General features: G+C 40.2%; 2 protein-coding genes across 2 annotated transcripts in view; both read right to left on the bottom strand.

The window, feature by feature from the left end:
* plch2b (phospholipase C, eta 2b) overlaps window positions 1-3,080 on the bottom strand; it is a 72,505-nt gene extending 69,425 nt beyond the window's left edge. Inside the window, exon 1 of the mRNA XM_066672329.1 lies at window positions 2,752-3,080. Within this exon, the coding sequence (XP_066528426.1) occupies window positions 2,752-2,959 (208 nt within the window). The 5' untranslated portion in view covers window positions 2,960-3,080. The remainder of the gene's footprint in view (window positions 1-2,751) is intronic.
* Window positions 3,081-11,582: 8,502 nt separating this feature from the next.
* On the bottom strand, window positions 11,583-20,151 carry LOC136697294 (uncharacterized). The gene is made up of 3 exons (XM_066672328.1): window positions 20,140-20,151; window positions 19,768-19,856; window positions 11,583-12,766 (listed from the first exon to the last, which is right to left on the bottom strand). The coding sequence occupies exons 1-3, from the start codon at window positions 20,149-20,151 to the stop codon at window positions 11,944-11,946; spliced, it is 924 nt and encodes a 307-aa protein (XP_066528425.1). The 3' UTR covers window positions 11,583-11,943.
* Window positions 20,152-20,355: the final 204 nt, after the last annotated feature.

Below are 20,355 nucleotides of genomic sequence, written 5' to 3'. Positions count from 1 at the left end.
AAAAGTCACTGAATGAAAAAAGTGTTTACATTTCTCTGATTTTAGAGAAAATAAATAGTTTACCCTTTAAAAGACAAGCCTAATTTTAAATAAACATATTTTTTACATAGCTATATTCACACATTTCACTTACAACAAATGCAGGCAGGCCTAGATATTTGGAATGCCATAAGCTGAAAAGCAGTTGACACACAAGCATCACAGTTACATCAGCAATGTGTGTGGCTCTAAAATATATATCCTTCTCATTTGAAGTCACCAGTGCTGGACAAAGTACGCAAACTATGAATTTGATTAAAAGTACACTACTCAAGGTAAAATATTACTCCAGTAAAAGTAGAAGTCCTAGTTGTAGATCATCACTTGTGTAAAAGTACAAAAGTGTTTACCTTTAAATGTAGTATCGAAAGTAAACGTACCATGACATATTATGGCTCTAGTGCCCTATTATAAATTTTGTAACAAGTTTCATGCTTAACACATTTTAGGTCAAAAGATTGTAGTGTCAGTGTTTGATCCCCAGTTTTTTTACATTAATTAGTCTGACACTAAACACAGTTTGAACACACTGCGCTCAATTTATGCTTCTGTGTTGAACCTTTGCCCTAGGCAGCGCAGCCTGATGCCCACCTCTCAAGAAAAAAAAACAAGTCACATTTATGCAGACCACAACGACTGTGATTGGTCTGTAGTTGGACGAACATGAGAAGTTGCTTAAGGGTTAAAGAAGATTATTGCAATTCAGCCCTAGTGGTTGGCAGTGTAATTGCAGAGCGACACAGACTAAAACACACAAGTATAAGCTTTCATAATGGCATAGGGCACTTACGGCGCTTTTCCACTGCATAGAGCCTCCACTCAACTTAGTACGACTCTTTTGCTTTTCCACTGGCCAAATCTGGCACCTGGTCATTGGAACCGGGTAGTTTTTCAGTCCCAGTTCCCCTGGGTTTCCAACCATCCTGAGTAGGTACTAAATGGTGATGTTTAAACCCTGCAGAGTGCTGATTGGCCAAAGCCATGTCAATCACCATGAAATTCAGAGCTCATTTAAATACAGCACAAACCGGCGCATGTAAAATCTCTTCAATTACAGCAGCTTTTACGTTTATTTTTATTGGACTCACAACGGCAGCTCGTAATTTTACCTCAAGGAGACTTGAAGAGGTTTATATGCTCCTTGGGTTGGTGGCTGACGAAAGCCGAACGTGCAACAAGTAAAACTGATCTGAGAGAACTGAGCGCGGGGCCATGTTCAGTCCAAAAAACAAAAACAACACACGAATACATGATGAGTAACTTTCCACAGCCGTTGTGGTTTTTGATTTCTGTTTTGCAACGTCTCCGGGTACATTTCGCGGGGGAGCCCTGCCAGTGGAAAAGCGAAAAGCTTTAAGCGTTCCGAGCCCTGCCATATAGATTCGAGTCGATAAGAGCCAGACTCATGGTGGAAAAGCTACATTAGTTATAAAAAAAAAACACTTAAAAAAAACTTTGTCCTCTAGTGCAATTAATTTTTACAGCACTGTACTGAATTTGGTAGGAAGGGGATAGGAAAGGGGTAAAGGTGTGTTTTCTTCCAAAAGGTACATAGTGCAGTGTCTGCAGTGTTGAGCCTAGAGTAGCAACCACAGAAGCTCTATTGTCCCTATTACATGTTAGTAAAGCATCACAATCATTTTGAAGCTGTAATTTTAATGTACAAATATTATATAGCGTAATTACCCAGCCACTTTAATTAAAATATTGGAAATCTTAGCTAACTGTAAATAAATAGAAGTACTTTACTCACTCAAATCAACATTTTTCAGAAGTAAAATATGTGTAGATTAATGTCCAAGACTTGCTTGATTTTGAAAGAAAATATGTGAAAAAAAGTAGGTGCCAATACTGATAAGATTATTGGTGCCCCCTAACTTAAGCCACCTCCCCTGCTTGTGACAGTCAAACGAGACAGTTGCTACCACATTGAGATTACGTTTGTCCTGTGTTAGTATCCATACTCTACATGTAAGGATTACAATGGCGGTAGATTTTCCCCTCAGAGAAAAGGAAGTTAACCGTTAAGCTAACTTTTACACTGAGGGAAATATCTGTCGCGAAATGGAAATGTGTTGTGTTCCACATGCAGTTTTGCACACAAAGAATTACAACACTGTTAGAGATACTTAAATATTGTTTAGATGATAGTGATTTCTTGCAATTTCTTGTCACGCCCTTGTCCTGTCGTGTCTGTTTTCCCCGACATGTGCTCTCTTAGCACATGGCTCTGTTTGTTATCCTGCCCCTTCGTTATCTGTTCCAGGTGTCTGGTGTCTATGTCAGGTTTTTAAGTCCTCATGTATCACTTCCTGGTTTGTTGGTTATTCGACCACTTCAGTTCGTGTCCCTAGGTCGGCCTCAAGGACTTCAGGGCCGATCCCGAGAACTTTACCCAGGCTGGCTCCTCAGATTTTTGCCAGTCCTGGGAACTGCCCAGTTTTGGTACCTCTGTCTGTCCCTGTCCTGGTTCCTGTCTCGGTCCTCGTCCATGTACCTTTGTCCCTGGAGCTGTGTGACTGCGACACTACCTGCTGCACCACCATGCCGCCCAGTGCTAGTCCAGTTCTTTTTCATTTAAAAATGAAAGTGCTTTGGATGGAACAGATGGACATTTCTTTGCGCATGTGGGTCAATTTTCGGAATGTGTTCTGTTAAGAATGATGTCAGATATAGGTCACATTAAAAGGAACAAAATATGCACATATTTACCAAATTGCCCCATTCTCCATTTTGGCGTGGCAACTATGCTTCCCCCAATCCAGAAGAACTCCTCAGCCAGACGGGATATCGAGGCCTTCTGCCAGAGTTTGGGTGAGGACATCAAGGCAGGAGTGGTGAGTCGGTTGGGATTCCAGGATTGAGAGATGGGTGAAAAAGTGACCGGAGACAGAGGTGCCATGGCTGAAGGAGCGTTCATCACTAGACTGCTTTACAAACACTTCCTGCTGCTTAGGTCATTATTATCCTAAACTCACAGTGTGGTCTAGTGCTGAGCAATATCCCTAAAAATCAGAATCATTTCGATTTTTTAGTGGTCACTGTCATTAATAAAACTTGAACAGAGTTGTCTTATACTGTGTAGTATCAAGTTTAGTATCACAGTGCTTAATGTCAAAACAATAGTAAGACCAAGATTGAGAGTCTACAATGTTTTACAATGTGTGTAAAATACACAAATAATATAAATATCTCTTATTTGGGATATTATGCCCGATTTGAATGTTGTCTCTGTCCATCTTATTCAGCTTAAGATATTCATTGGAATTGGCTATAATAGAAATGTCATAAAAACTTTGCATTTGCCTATTTAAATAAATATTTATAGATACTCAAAATGTTTATATACTTATTCAAATAATGGAAGTACTGAAAGCTACACAATTTAATTGTTTACATTCTTATTTCAGTAAAGAATATTTAACATTTCTGAAATGTAAAATTTTGAGGATAAGCTAAAAACAGACTTTAATATAAGTACATGACATAATTAAAATAGAAATAGCGTTTAATCTAAACAGCAGTATTAGTATCTACTTTTAATATTACACTACTGTCAGCACTAGATGAGGACCACAAACCTCCACAAAAAATCCACATCCACTGATTTCATCCAAACCTCACAGCATCTTCTTTTCAGCTTGGCTTTTTGGCATTTATCCCTCAAACTATTCCATAAAAACCCAGTATACTACTAATATCCTGGAAGATAATCCCATGGTGGTCAGCCATGCTGGATTCTAGGTGGAGGAGCTGAGTGAAGAGCAGCACGTGTCAGCAAGTCTCTAAAGCTCTAATCCAGGATAAAGGCTGGGGTTTATTCCCAGTGAAGGGTTTTCATGGTGCTCAGGACAATTCAAAGAAAAGGAAACCATGCAACATGCAGGTTCACTTTGAAAAGTTTGGGAACATCTAATATTTTGTAATTTTTTTACTCTATATAAGCCTTTTAAATGATTTGCAATCAAATCAGTACATTGTTCAAATATTTGTTCACTCCTTATATTTAGTAAGTTCAACTAAATTTAAGTTTAAGTTTACATTTACATTTAAAGGAACACTATGTAATTTTACCCTAAAATTACAGTGTCGATTTTGATGGTCCACTGATCTGTAATAGGGAGAATAGAATATCTGTTGTTGCTATTCCTGGTTCAGCACTGCAGAAACTGCACTATGTAACTTTGGAGGAGGGTAGGAAATCAGCCCCCTCCCTCCCATAAACTGTTAATTTTAATACAGTGCTCTAAAAATGAATTACACCATTGAGATCCCCAGGAGCAAAAAATAAAAACAAAATCTTACTAGTGTTCCTTTAAGTGTATCCAGAGTTATGGGTGGGAGTAATACAATCTCCATGGAAAGCATTTAATGAAATGGGAAATTCTGGACCTGCTGCACAAAAATTGTTTACCACCATACTCAGTGACAAGAGTTACTTAGGGTGTAAACCTCTCCAGCTTTGGGATCTCGAAAAATGGGCTTGTGTTCTCAATAGAGCACCTTCCAATGTATTTGGAATGAGTTGTAGAGGTTTTGTAATCCAGAACTAATCCAAAGTCAATACCAGACCTCTCTAATGTTCTTTTGGCTAAATGCACTCAAAACTTCACACATTTATTTTAAAGCCTTTCCAGAATTATTATGCTTTTACTGTTCTAAAGCGAGACAGACTACCTGTTAATGCCACTAATTTCTGACAAATTGTTTTAACCTTATAGGGTAACACTTTAGAATAAAGGTACATTAATTAACATAAGAGAACTAAGTAATAACACAGTAATATGCATTGCTAAATGATAAAGTCACAATGAATGATTCAGTAATGACAGAAACAAGAACAATATTATTTTAGGATTTTATAAAATCCTAAAAGATTCCTTGTTAATGCTAATTTATTACATAACCATTTACTTAGTCTAATTTAGGTAGCTAAATCAATGACAAAAGTATTTGAATTGGAATTTGGATTTTTGAATGATATTCGTCTGAAGGTTTTAGATTTTAATTATTTTTTAAACTTGACATTTTAATGTGGGGAAATATTCACATGAAAATAAAATAAATCTGATTTAAAAAATGCAAACCCAGTGAACTGTATTAAAGCCGTAGAGATAGACAACAACAAAGTGCAATGTGTCCCAGTTCTACTCTCAGACCCCTTCATCACTTGAACATTACACGGCTTTTGCACACTCTTACACTGCCATTAAAGTGCTCGCTTCAAAGAAGGCCTTAGGGCTGAGTGAAGGACTTGGGACGATGTGAGACTGTGCTGTGCAACAATTTGATTTTTACCATAAAAGCCAGTGCACGTCTAAAATAATGGCTGCCCATATGTCGATTAAATGCGTTATTTTTCAATCATCATCATCATCATCTTTTCCACTTAATCCATCAGGGTTGCGTGGCAACAGGGTGAGCAAAAAAGCCCAGACATCTCTGTCCCCTGCAACTTCCACCAGTTCCTCCTGGGGGATCCCCAGGCGTTCCCAGGCCAGCTGGAAGATATAATCTCTTCAGTGTGTCCTGGGTCTACCCTGGGCCTCCTTCCAGTTGGTCATGCCTGGTATACCTCCCGTGGGAGGCGTCCACAAGGCATTCTTATCAGATGCCCGAACCATGTCAACTGACTCCTCCCTAATCACCGAGCTTCTCACCCAATCACAGAGATTACACCCGGCAACACATTGGAGAAAGCTAATTTCGGCTGCTTGTATCCGCGATCTCGTTTTTTCGCTCATTACCCGGAGCTCATGACCATAGATGAGAGTGGGGACGTAGACTGACTGGTAAATTGAGAGCTTTGATTTATGGCTCAGCTCTCTCTTCACCACGATGGTCCGGTACAGTGACCGCATCACTGCAGCCGCTGCACCTAACCTACGGTCAAACTCACAATCCCTCTTCACATCACGACAAGGCACATCCCTGACAGAGTCCAATGCCCTCATTGAACAAGCTTATCTTCTTGTTGAGGATGCAAACACAACTCAAACTCTGAGAGTACAAGGACAATACGGCACACCAAAGAGACAATGGCACCCTATACTCCAGAGCACCTCCCACAGAATCTCTTGGAGGAATATGGAAATATGACTTTCCAAATCCACAAAAAATGTGTAGAGTGGTGTAGCAAATTCTCATGCCCCCTCAATCACCTATGATAAAGTAAAGACCTGGTAGTTCAACGGCAAGGACGAAATCTGCATTGTTCCTCCAAAATCCTAGGTTTGACTATCGGATGGATTTTCCTTTCCAGCACTCTGGTATGGGCTTTCCCAGGGAGGCTGAGAAGTGTGATGCCCTGATAATTGGCACACATTCTCTGGGCCCCTTTTTTAAAAATGGGAACCACTACCCCAGTTTACTAATTCAAAGGCACTATTCCCAAGGTCCATGTAATATTTTAGAGACGTGACAGCCGAGACAGCCCCACAGTATCAAGTGCCTTCTGTAACTCTGTGCGAATCTCATCTACTCCAGGCGCTTTGCCATTGTATAACTTTTTAACCACCTCAGTGACTTCAGTCATGGAAATGGAATCTGACAGTCCAGACACTTCTGGCATGTCTCTCGGGTTAAGACGAGCCCTCTATTTATCGGGACAAACTCCAACTGTACAGCTGCCAGGCGGGGACTTGCTAATATCCCAACACCTGCCCAGCGCCTCTCACCCTGTATAACTCCTGAGTAGGAAAGAGACCAACTTCTATCAAGGAGTTTGCTTCCGGAGCCCACACTGTGTGTAGAGGTAAGCCCAACTATGTCTAGCTCGTATCTCTCAACCTTACGCACCACCTCCAGCTCCTTCTCCCCCAGTGAGGTTACATTCCACGTACCAAGAACCAGTTTCTGCTGACAAGCTCCATGTCGCCAGGGGCTCCTTCACCCCGGCTCTGTGCCCAATGGGCATTGCACAACAGCCCTACTCTGTATCTTGCAGGTGGTGGGCCCACATGATTGCCTTTTTGGGCTGAGCCTGGGCATGTAATGTGGGCTGCCCAACCACCAAGCACTCGGCGTCAGACACTACCACAGGCCTGGCTCCAGAGGTAAATCCCAGTAACCCACTCCCTATGAATTATTGTGTTCATAGAGATGCTTTTTGGATCATGTTTGTCTGGATCTTCACTCCAGACCTGTTTGCCATGGGAAACACTACTGGGAGCTCCTGACACTACTAACAGCTCCCGACAACATAGCCCTGAGAGTCATTAGACCACACAAGCCCTTCCGCTACAACAAGGCCCCGATCTAGGAAGGAATTTTTCAATCAAATAAATATTTTTTTGTTTGTGTTTAACAGCGTGTCTTAAACATTTAGGGTAATTCCATCATGTTAAGGCTTACATGTGTTACCAGCCAGGGTTCCTTTTAACATGAGTAAGAGGAATAATTCATTAACCAAATAAGATCATAACATATAATATTGGACTACAGAAAATACTGTTCATTAATTTGGCTTATCAAAGCCAAATTACTGTTCTTCGAAATCAAATTAATTTGGCTTACGGTTTTTGAGTTATGAGCATTTGTTTGACACTAGGCGGGGTTTCGGCTGCCATAGAGATCAATGTATTTACTGAGTGGCCTAGGACACAGTGATTATAAAATTTCTTCTGAGATTAACTCGTTATGATACGATCAATTCTTGCTCAGACTGCATGCTATTTACCCCAAATGAATCCCCAGAGTGTCAATATTGGGAATATTTTCAAAGCTACACAAGTTTGTTTAAAGGGTGTATCCCCTGTAAGAATGCATTGAATTGTGAATCTCTCAGTACTTCAGCTGTGTGCATGCATGCATATGCGAAAGAGAAAAAGGGAGGGGGAGGGGGAAAGGCTGTGTGTGAGGGGGGAGGGGAGTGAGGGACACAGAAATATATAGGCAGATTTTAAAGGCGTTATGTGCATGGATATTTCTCTATTTTGTGTCTCTATCCTGCTGTATTCTTCTTTTTTGTGTTTCTATTCTGTCCATATATTCTAGGATCCAGTCCTGGGTTCTGACAGTGTTTTTTTTCTCAGTTGTGCTCTGTTCATGTTTGACTTTGCTAATTGTTATTTGTGGTCTTTACCTATCTGTTTATTGTGTATACTTGTAAATTATAACTGGTTGTAGGGAGTGACTGTCGTTTTTGTTTGGAGAACTGGGGTTTTGTCTCTGTTTATCTGTAGCAAGGGAGTAGGGTTAATCAAATCAAATCAAATTTATTTGTATAGCGCCTTTTACAACTGACGTTGTCACAAAGCAGCTTCACAGTTTCAAAACAGAACATTTAAATCAAAGCCCAATGCAAGCAAGCCGAAGGCGACAGTGGCAAGGAAAAACTCCCTCGAGGCTGGAGGAAGAAACCTTGGGAGGAACCAAGACTCACAAAAGGGACCCATCCTCCTCTGATCAAACTATAGATTGAATTTTAAATGATCACTAATGAAATGTCATTATGCTACATAATAATAATAATAATAAGGTGAGCAGCTGGTCTGGTCTGGTCTGCAGGAGAATCCAGCAAACAATCTTCCATCAGTGGGCCACCATTCTCTCAGAAAACAGTAAAACAGTAAAGGGAAGCAGTTAGTTTAGTTGAGTGCAGCAGAGAATAAGAGCATGTGAATATTTTCTTTAGTGTAGTGACGGATCTGACTGTAACAGACTGGGAGTAGGGAAACCAGAAGGAGCTCAGGCAAAGACATCCTTTCGCTCCAAGCAAGAGAAATTGTGAGCACATCATCCAGGTTTACCCTGATTCTCCATGTCCATGAGTTCCTGAAATGACAACCTTAAACTAGACAGAGGTTAGTTGCCAAAGGCTAAACTGAACAAGTGTGTTTTGAGCCTAGACTTAAACATAGTGACTGTGTCTGCGTCCCGAACACTAGCTGGAAGATTGTTCCAGAGCTGAGGGGCTTTGTAGGGGAAGGCTTTCCCCCCCGCTGAAGTCTTATGAATTCTGGGTACTAGTAAGAGGCCGGCGCCCTGAGATCTGTGTAATCTTGGTGGTTCCTAGTGTGTGATGAGGTCTTGCAAGTATTCAGGGGCGAGACCATGTAAGGATTTATACGTGAGTAAAAGAATTTTGTAATCAATACAGAATTTAACTGGAAGCCAGTGAAGGGCCGATAAGAATGGGCTGATATGATCAAATTTTCTAGTTTTAGTGAGGACCCTGGCTGCAGCATTTTGAATTAACTGGAGTTTACTCAAGTTTCTGCTGGAGCATCCTGATAAAAGTGCATTGCAATAATCTAATCTTGATGTAATAAAAGCATGAACTAGTTTTTCCGCATCTGGGAGGGATAAGGAATTTCTTAACTTAGCAAGGTTCCGAAGATGTAGGAAAGCTGTTCTTGTAATGTTACATATATGCTGATCAAATGATAGATCTGAATCAATTACAACACCCAGATTTTTAGCTGATGAGCTCGGAAGAACAGGGAAGTCAAAATTATGTATTAAGTTGATACCTTATTTATAGCAGGTTTTGGACCTAGAAGGAGAACCTCGGTTTTGTCGCTGTTTAGTAGAAGGAAATTGTATGACATCCAATGCTTCACTTCTTTAACACAGTCCTCCATTTTCTTTAGTGTAGGTTTTTCATCTGGTTTGGCTGATATGTATAACTGTGTGTCATCTGCGTAACTGTGGAAGGTAATGTCATGCCTGCTAATAACTCTGCCCAGTGGCAGCATGTATAAGATGAATAGTAAAGGTCCTAAAATGGAGCCTTGGGGAACTCCAAATCTCATTTTTGTATGAGTAGAAGAAACATTATTTACGTTTACAAATTGATAGCGATCTGTGAGGTAAGACTTAAACCATGATAGGGCTGTTCCTGTTATTCCAACCATGTTTTTTAATCTTTCTAGCAGAATAGTATGATCAATTGTATCGAAAGCTGCACTGAGGTCTAGTAGAACTAGCATGGATACGCAGCCTCGATCAGAGGCGAGAAGAAGGTCGTTTGTTATCTTAACTAAAGCTGTTTCGGTGCTATGGTGTGGCCTAAAACCAGATTGAAATTTTTCATATATGTTATTCTTATGCAAGTATGACCTAAGTTGTTGGGCCACAACTTTTTCTAAGATCTTAGATATGAAGGGAAGGTTAGAGATGGGTCTGTAATTGGATAGTACACTAGGATCAAGATTTGTTTTTTTGATCAGGAATTTAATAACTGCTAGTTTAAATACTTTGGGTATGTGACCCAGTCTAAGGGATGAATTTATTATTTAAATGGGATTGATTATGACTGGTAATACTTCTTTAAATAGTTTTGTTGGTATTGCATCAAGTGTGCAGGTCATACAATTTGACGAGTAGATGATTTTCTCCAGTTCTAGCTGTGGTAGTGGGTCAAAGTCCTCTAGTCTTTCTTCTATGTTTTGTTCTATATCATCCACACCAGATGACAGACAGGCTGGATTTAGTAATATGGTATTTATTGTTTGTCTAATATTTTCAATCTTATTGTTAAAAAAGTCCATAAAAGCATTGCTGGTGTGAATGGCTGGGATCTGTGGATCAGTAGCTGCCCGATTGTTTGTAAGTTTAGAGATTACATTAAAGAGTGCTCTAGGATTGTGTTTATTATTTTCAATCAGTGAGGATAGATGTGCTGAACGTGCATTGACGAGTGCCCTTCTATATTGGATAAGGCTGTCTTTCCAGGCACAGTGAAATACTTCCAGTTTAGTCGACCGCCATTTACGCTCTAATTTCCTTATGGTTTGTTTTAGGGTGAGTGTTTCTTCATTATACCAGGGAGCGAGTTTTTTCTGTTGTAGCTTTTTATGCTCAAGCGGTGCTACACTATCTAAAGTTGATCGAAGAGCGTTATCTAAGTAGTCCGTTAGTCTGTCCAGCTCCAGTGGGTCTGCTGGACTACTGACTGAGGTCAATAAATCAGGGCTGTAGATGGGGTTAGTGAGCGCTTTAGATAATAATGTGGGCATGTACATTTTTTAATATCTAAACTCAGTTCATATAAAATTAGGTAGTGGTCTGAGACCGTGGAAGACCGAGGGAGAATATTTAGGTTTTTTATGTTCGTGCCCAGGGTCAAAACCAAGTCTAGTGTGTGATTACAATAATGAGTAGGACCTGATACATTTTGTGTGAAACCAACAGAATCTATGATTGATGTGAACGCCTTTTTTAGGGGATCATCACTTTTCTCAAAATGAATGTTAAAGTCTCCTACAATTATTAACTTATCACATGACACTGCTAAATTAGCAGCTAGTTCACCAAATTCTTTTATAAATTCTGAATAGGGCCCTGGTGGTCTATAAATGTTTAATAAGGAGATAGTGTTCTTATTTGTGACGGGGTTAATTATGTTAATATACATAATTTCGAAGGAAGTACAGTTGTAACCATGTTTTTGGTTAATAATTAAATTATTTTTGTAAATTATACATAATCCACCCCCTTTGCCTATCAGTCTGGGGCTGTGTACATATTTATAGCCAGTAGGAATGACTTGATTTAGTGCTAAATATTCATCATTTCTGACCCAAGTTTCAGTAAGGCATAAAACATAAATTTTCTGATCCATTATTATTTCATGTATAATGACTGCTTTAGAGTTAAGTGCTATTATATTGAGTAGGCCAAACTTTAGGTCTGTGGGTACGATACTACCCTCTGTTTCTGATGGTTTAATAGTGATTAGGTTATTGGGGCATGCTGTTTGATATTTTCTGGGTTTAAGTTTGATTCGGGGGAAAGACACAGTCTTGATACTGTAACAAATTTTTATATTTCTTAAAGCTTTGTAGATATACCCTTACTATGGGCAAACAAATTGCCATTATCTATAAGTGTATCCTTAAAATCACTTACCTGTTTGCTGTGTAATCTACATGCCTGATTTGTGCTGGTGGGTGGGGTTAGTCAAGCCTGGCGAAGAACATCCTCGATGTTCCCAGAGAGAACTGCAGAACCTAGACGACTAGGGTGAAGCCCATCCCGGCGGTAGAGGGCAGGACGTTCCCGAAAACACTCCCAGTGGTCGACGTAGTCCATGCCGACAGAGCCACACCAAACCCGGAGCCAGGAGTGGAGTGTGAAGAGCCTGCTGTACACCTCACATCCTCGTCTGTAGGTGGGTAGGGGGCCGGAGACGATGATCCTGGCGTCCGTCTTCTTCCGAGCGGTATCCAGAAGCGAACGGTAGTGCTCCTTCAGGACCTCGCTGCGGCGAGCGGAAGTGTCGTTCGTCCCCATGTGGAGAATGACGGTGCCGAGGTCCTCACGTTGCCACAGCGCCGAGGGAAGTCGCCTGGCAACATCCAGGACACGAGCACCTGGAAGACAGGACACAGTAGCGTTACTCTTTGTGCCTGAGACTCTTAAATGTCTGACTATAGAGTCGCCGATGATAAGAACACCACCCTGTTTAGCTCTCGATGCCGGTTCCGGTGCAGGTGAGGGCCAGGAGCTGAGCACCTCAAACCGGTTAGTAGAGGTGAAGACTGGCTGCGGTAGAGGGGGAGACGACCTCAGCTTCCCATGCCCACGCTGACGCTCCCAGCTCGGGGCTGGAGTGAAGATGGCCGTCCCGGGGAGCCGCCGCGACGGAGAAGCTGGCGTGCCAACGGCCGCGTAGGAGGCATCGCGGGCGGCCTCGAGCCTCGTCTTCTCCCGCTGGAGCTCCGTCTGCTTCTCCAGGAGACGCTGAATTCGGCGGCCCAACTGCTCGAGCTCCGTGCTGAGCCTGGAGAGAGATCGTTCCTCCGTGGTCGCCATAATCAGGAGAGAAGGAGTTATTAATTGAGAGAAGTTATTAATATGAAAACAACAGTAATAAAATGGTAGTGGTATTAACTGTGTACAACTAACACTAAGCACAAGATAAGTTAACAAGGTATTAACAGTAAAGACTTTAAGTAAAGAGCTTAGGAACAGTACTAAACAGCAGCAAGCAAACAAACAAACTGAGCGCGCGAACTGTCAGCCGGAAATGACGACACCAATGACGACCTGTGTCGACACTGTGTCTTTTTTTTTGTCGTCCTGCACAGGTTAGTTAGTGTACATAAAATAGTTGGGGTTTGTTTGTTGTTTTGCCCTGGGTCACTCCTGCAGTTATCTTTTGGGTCACTATTTGTAAAAGTTTTTTTTAAGGTTTTAAGGATTATTTGAAGTGGAATTTTATTTAAGGAGGAAGTCTAATTTAAATGACCGTTTTAAGGTGGAATTTAGTTTTTAAAGTGGATTTTTTTTACTTATTTCACCTCTCTAACATCTATAAATATGAAATAATTTCATGATAGAATCAAGTTATGATTGTTTGTTCAGCACTAGGGAAGGTCTCAGACACCAGGCCCAATAGACTTCAATACAGTGGAACATCTACTAACGAACGCCTATACTAACGAACTTTTTTCAAGATGAACCGGGAATTTGAATATTTTTTGCCTCCACCAACGAACTCTAGAAACGAACCCGAGCCTCCACCGAGTCGGTGGCTGGAAATGGCCACTGACCCCAATAGGTGAGTCTCCCAGTGCGCCCAGACTTGAGTGAGGGTTTAAGATTAGCAAATTGTAGTTGTAGCAATCTAGCATTAGCGTAAATAGCAGACATCGAAATACGTGCTAAGTTAAGCAGTATCTACGTTTTGTCTCCCCACATTCACCCGCCTACTCTCCATTATTCCACCCACCTCCCACCTCCTGTCATGCAGCCAGTGCCTGTGTTACTCCTCCAGCCAGTCGTCAAGTCTTCAAGGTAGCGATATGTAACCACTTAAAACGTATTAATTTCTTTTTTATTACTGTTACAACTGTATTTCTTTTTTATTTTTAGTAATGCTACATGTATTTTTTTTAATAATTTGAGAGTTTTGTAAACATATATCAGTGCAAAAAGGGTGAATTTCGGAGAGGGCTGGAATGCATTAATTGCTTTTCCACTTAAGGTGGAAGCCTAAATAAAATGGCTGATTTTTTATGTTGATTTTTTTAAGATGGCCCGCAAAATATAACGGCCGGCTTTTTGAAGTGGTGTTTCTTTTTAATATGATCGTTTCAGTGAAGAGGTCACTTACTTAAGATGGTTTTTAAGTTGAATATTGGATAAATTGTTGTATAAATTTAAAGTCATAGCTATTAAGCAGCACATAAGCTAATGTGGCAACGATGCTCACAATAACAAGCCAAATTCATGAAGGTTCCCAGACCCCGAGCATATATCTAGCATAAAAAGTCTGGAACGCCACTGACTGTAGACCACTGCTGGTCCTACATCAGACCACTCAGCTGTCCTGTACAGGATATAACTAATTTTTAATCTTCTCAGACAGATTTTATTCTGGAAAGAATAAATATGAGAGATATGATAATGAGTATGCCTGATATAAAATGATTATGCTAAAAATGTTGACACTGTGCTGGAATAACATTTTTACTAATCTTATTTATAAAGAATAACAAAAGAAGCTAATGAAGGAAAAAATTAAAATTGGTCTGTGCGTGGAAAAGTGCTAAAATGTGGCATTTTGTCTAAAATTCTGTAATCACCAGCGGTCCGCCCAGAAAATGCTGTGCAAAACACTAATGGAACTCCAACTTTGCCCTCAGTGGGCCAACAGTGGTCCGCCATCTCCTTGCTCGCAGGGTTCTTGAACTTTCACCCTCTAGTTAGGGTTCAAGCACTCTTGTAGAACCCTATTGTTTTTGCTACGGTTTTTCTTATTATTCTTTTTCTCCTGTAAAAGTCATTGTGCGGAAGTGACCGTAAGTCGTACAGACTCCCCACTTGGAGGGTAGATGTAGTTTGTGTGCATCTCGGAGGACAACAAAAATTACACTGATTGGCCTAATGGTGGCGCTATAGCGATGTGAAATGCGTTTTAGGTGCATATCTCCTACACCGTGAGGCGTAGAGACAAAATCTTTTTTCCCCCTGATTCCTTGGGTCCTGACAAATCAAAAACGAGATAGTCAAAATTTCATTTTTCCCACGTTATTATCGTGCTAATTTGCATAATTTGCAAAACCTACTTTTGCGAACTAGTCCGGGGATTTTTGTCCAATTTTCTTGAGCTTGGTGCCAAACTGTTCGCAGGAGTCTGATGGTTAATAATTATCAAAAAAAGTTGAAATTTCGATTCAATATGGCCGCCATATGCAAATGAACCTCTTCGGCTTATCGTATGTTTTACTTACAAATTTTTAACAATTTCATACTTTACTCAAACGTGTTCAAATTTCATATGCTACTTCCAGATATGATTCTGAGGTAGCATGTCAAAGGAGGAGCCAATATTCATATAGGGGGCGCTGTAAATGCTACAAGTTTATATCTCAGCATTCGCAAGGCAGATCGGAACGCCGTTTGGCATGCTGCTTCTGTTGGCAAGGCTATAAGTGGAAAATTAAGGACAATTCGATTCGGACAAAATTGTGATTGTCATCGGCCAATCAGATGTCAGCAGCTGTTTGACAACCTTATGGTGCAATCATCATGGGATTTAAATGGTTTGTCCTTGGTGGCACTTCCTAAGTGCATAAAAAGTTTCGTAACGATAGCCACTAGGGGGCACTATATCAAGAAAATATGATATATCTCAGAGAAAATTAAGCGTATCGACACGCAGTTTACTTCTCTCCATACTCTGCAGAGGGCCTCATAACTTTGTTGTTGTAAGTGTTGTCAAAAAATGCATCGTATTTTCTCAATCGCCAGTTGTTTAAAATTTAATATTTTTGAACTAGTCCGTGGAATTTTGCTCTATTCCCAAACAATTGACCTTGTTAGAATCTGCAGAGACTGTATGTCAATAATTATCAAAAAAAAGTTCAACATTTGGACAAACTTTTGTTGTAATACATCAATTAATCGAAGTGTGTGGAGCTTTAAACATTCTTTCAGCTGTAATTCAAACAAATTAAGTCCAATCAAGACCAAATTTGACAAACCTATGTAGGGCCTTACTATGAAAAAGCATATACAATATAACTCCAATCCACCAAAAGGGGACGCTACAATTGGACAATAACTGATTAAATGAGCTTTTTTGTGTTATAGCGCCGTCTAGGTTTGTAGTGGCACCACGATTTAATCATGTCATCTGATCGTCATACTGATCAAGCATGTGCAGTTTTGAAATTTTTGGGGAAAGCATTTTTGAGTTCTAGGTGCATTTGTGATTTCTAGAATTCAAGCTGGATCTCTATTAGTTGGAGGGGTCTGTAAGCCACATAGTGATGAAAGTTCAACATTTTATTCATAATTATTATAGGCCAGGTCTTTAGGATTCCACTGATACCATATATGTCCATGTTAGGAAAATATCCATAGAGTAGTACTCCCTTAAACAGTTCTAACATGAAAGACTGTAACTGCTTAGCAACACTATGATACAGTAGTAAATTGTTTCACCACCAGATAGAACTACAAAACTAAATATTGTTTTGTTGATCTATATGGAGGTTAAGATCCTATTCACCAGCAAAGGTTAATGGTCATACCATATGAATATGAATATTTATCATAATTAAAAATTATAGTCTCCTATACCTCTTCAAGTGGCCATTTACCCTCACCAATCAGGAAATACCCTTTGTTATTGTGTGTTTTATTCTGATGTACTGAGTTTCTGATGTTTACACTTGTTTTTCACAGAGTAGTGTCCCTTTTAATGCCTGACATGTTAAAAGGCAAGAGCTGCACTCTGATTGGCTGTAGTGCAAGGCAACCTCCTACCCCACACCGCCTCCTGCATTTAAATATTTTATATTTATATATAACTACTCTATAGTAGCCTGTCCAGAGCACAGGTTGCTCTGATAGTGGCCATCAGCTCTTCTGAATTGTTGGGTCTGGCGTATTGCATCTTATTCTTCACAATACCCTGTAGATTTTCAATGGGGTTAAGGTCAGGCGTGTTTGTTGGCCAATTAAGAACAGTGAGACCATGGTCCTTAAACCAGGTACTGGTAGCTTTGGCACTGTGTGCAAGTGCCAAGTCCTGTTGGAAATTGAAACCTGCATCTCCATAAAGTTGGTCAGAGCAGGAAGCATGAAATGCCCTAAAACATCCTGGTAGACGGCTGCATTGATCTTGGCCCTCAGAAAACACAGTGGACCAACTCCAGCAGATGACATGGCAACCCAAACCATCACTAACTGTGGAAACTTTACACTGACCCAAGCCACACGCTTCTGATGCTGTCTCTTGTTCAAGAGTGGGTTCACACAAGGAATGCGACGCTGAAACCCATGTCTTGCATACATCTGTGCGTGGTGGTTCTTGAAGCACTGACTCCAGCTGCAGTCCAGTCTTTGAGAATCTCCCCGACATTTTTGAATGGGCTTTATTTAACAATCCTCTCCAGGGTGCGGTTACCGCTTGTACACTTTTTACTACCACATCTTTTCCTTTCCTTCTCCTCTCTATTAATGTGCTTGGACACAGAGCTCTGTGAACAGCCAGCATTTTTAGCAATGACCATTTGTGTCTTGCTCTGCTCGTGTAAGGTGTCAATGGTCGTCTTTTGGACAACTGTCAAGTCAGCAGTCTTCCCCATGATTGTGTAGCCTACAGAACTAGACTGAGAGACCATTTAAAGGCCTTTGCCGGTGTTTTGAGTTAAATCACTGATTAGAGTGTGGCACCAGGTGTCTTCAATATTGAACCTTTTCACAATGTTCTAATATTGTTCTAATAATACTGAATTGGGGGTTTTCATTAGTTGTCAGTTATAATCATCAAATTAAAAGAAATAAACACTTGAGATATATCAGTCTGTGTGTAATGAATGAGTATAATACACAAGTTTAACTCTTTGAATGGAATTACTGAACTAAATCAACTTTTTCATGATATTCTAATTTTATGACCAACACCTGTAATATTCAAGTTTATAGTAAGCACTGCTCACACATTATATACCTCACACAAAGACCCTCTTACATCACACACATCACACAGAAACAAACACACCTCAGAGACTGTAGAACACACGTCACAAACACAAGCGCTTATTACAAATAATCTGACACTGCACATACCTTCTTGGCTCAATGTCTTAACAATTTTGCCATAGTCACAGATGTCAATACATCCTCTCCCGATCAATTCATACTACAGGAGTTGTCAGATTTGACTTGACTGCAATATTAAGCCAGTTAGTGCTTGAACCCGCAGATAGCCGCTAGCAGCTCTAGTTCTTATTATTATTCTATGCTCAAAATGTAAAATGCTATTACACCAATAGTTTTCAAGCTATAACAAAGAAACTTCACAGGATTGTAGGACCTTTGCTAACTCAGGTTGCTTTTGCTTTGTGGAGCGATTTGTCTTATGGATTTCAGAGTACAAGCTTCCAAATTGGGAATTTTTCCCATAGGAAAACAATGGCCAACATTTAGATAGATAGATAGATAGATAGAGAGATAGATAGATATTTTATTGATCCCCAGGGGAAATTTCAACCTGCCCTAACTCTGTCAATTTTTAAGCTATAGCCACAAGATTTTATACCTTCGGACCTAGGCACCCCAGGACCTATCACTTTGGATCGTGTTTGTCTGGATCTTCACTCCAAACCTGTTCGCAAAATAAATTTTGGACCTCTCGCACTCATCACGCCCGTTTTTTCCCTCCTTCAATAACCTCCTTCATTCACTCCTATGCCCAGAAAGCCTTTTTCCATTTTTCAGCCAAACATTTCCACATAATTTCCTTATAATTTCACCTAGAGACTTCATTAAAATTTTAAAATTGTAATATTTAAAAAAATTTTGAAAATACGGCTTTTGAGATTTTTTTTTTAATTTTTGTTCGGCACTAGGGAGAGTTTCAGCTCCCATAGAGTATTTTCAGTGCGGTTCAGTGCGTTTAAAAAAATTGTTTTGAGATTAACTCATGACACAATCAAATCTCACTCAAATTGCAAAAAAACATTTCCGAGCTATAAGCTTTTGTTTGGAGGGTGTGTATACTCCTATAGGAATTTATTGAAATTAGTATCTCTGACACTATTTTAGCTATTCCATTTTCAGCCAAACATTTCCCCATACTTTCACCTAGAGACTCCATTTAAATTTTAAATGGTAGACAAATCCACCCTTTCTAGCATCTGCAAACGGAGATAGTTTAGAAATATGGTTTTCGAGTTATGAGCATTTGTTCGGCACTAGGGAGGGTTTCGGCTGCCATAGAGATGAATGTAACAAATTGGTCCCCAGAGTGTACTTTTCGCTATGGCATGTTTGGTTAAGCAATTTTGGAAATATTTTCAAATCTATGTAAGTTTGTTTGGAGGGTGTACAGGGGAATACAATGAAGGAATACAATGAAGGTGTCAGTTTATTTGTCATTTACTAAAATGGAAGAATAAATAAAATGGCTGAATTTTTTTAAAGTAGCCTGCAAAATAGAATGGTCAAATAGAATATAATGGAGATGTTATAAGGTGGTATTTTTTTAATGATTCCGTTTCTATGAAGTGGTTACATATTTAAATATAATTAAAATATAATGGGAGACTTATGGTAGTATTTCATTTTTATGTGATAATTTTAATGGTCACATTTGAGGTGGCTGGCAAAATATAATGGGAGACTTTTTAAGGTGGTATTTTTCAATATGACAATTTCTATGAAGTGGTGCTGGTGAAAAACTTCCATATGAATATCTGCAAACAAACTTTGTTCTTCACAAAAGCTCCCAACACAACTACAACTTAACAAGAAAAAAAGTATTACCTTACATTACGCTTATCCGGGTCCGGGTCGGGGGAAAGCAGTCCGAAAAAGGAAACCCAGACCTCCCTCTCCCTAGCCACTTTTTCCAGCTATTCCCGGGGGATACCAAGGCGTTCCCAGGCCAGTCGAGACATGTAGTCTCTCCATTGTGTTCTGGGTCTTCTCCTGGGTTTCCTCCCCGTTGGGCATGCCTGGAACACCTCACCAGACAGGCATCCGGACTAGATGCCCGAACCACCTTAACGGGCTCCTCTCGATGTGGAGGAGCAGTGGCCCCAACCCGAGTCTCTCCCGGATGTCCGAGTTCCTAACCCTATCTCTAAGGGAGAGTCCAGACACCCTGCGGAGAAAACTCATTTCAACCACTTGTACCCGCGATCTCATTCTTTCGGTCACTACCGAAAGCTCATGACCATAGGTGAGGGTTGGGAGGTAGATTGAAGGGTAAATAGAGAAGCTCTCTCTTCACCACAACAGACCAGTACAGAGTCTGTTTAATTTAATTATAGGTAAAAATGTTTATACAAGCACCACACTTTTTGAAAAGATAAATCATTTTAAATAATAAAACCCTTATGTGCTTAAGAC

The sequence above is a fragment of the Hoplias malabaricus genome, chromosome 5 (assembly GCF_029633855.1).
Source record: "Hoplias malabaricus isolate fHopMal1 chromosome 5, fHopMal1.hap1, whole genome shotgun sequence".
Lineage (NCBI taxonomy): Eukaryota > Metazoa > Chordata > Actinopteri > Characiformes > Erythrinidae > Hoplias > Hoplias malabaricus.
This window is presented reverse-complemented; position numbering and strand designations above follow the sequence as displayed.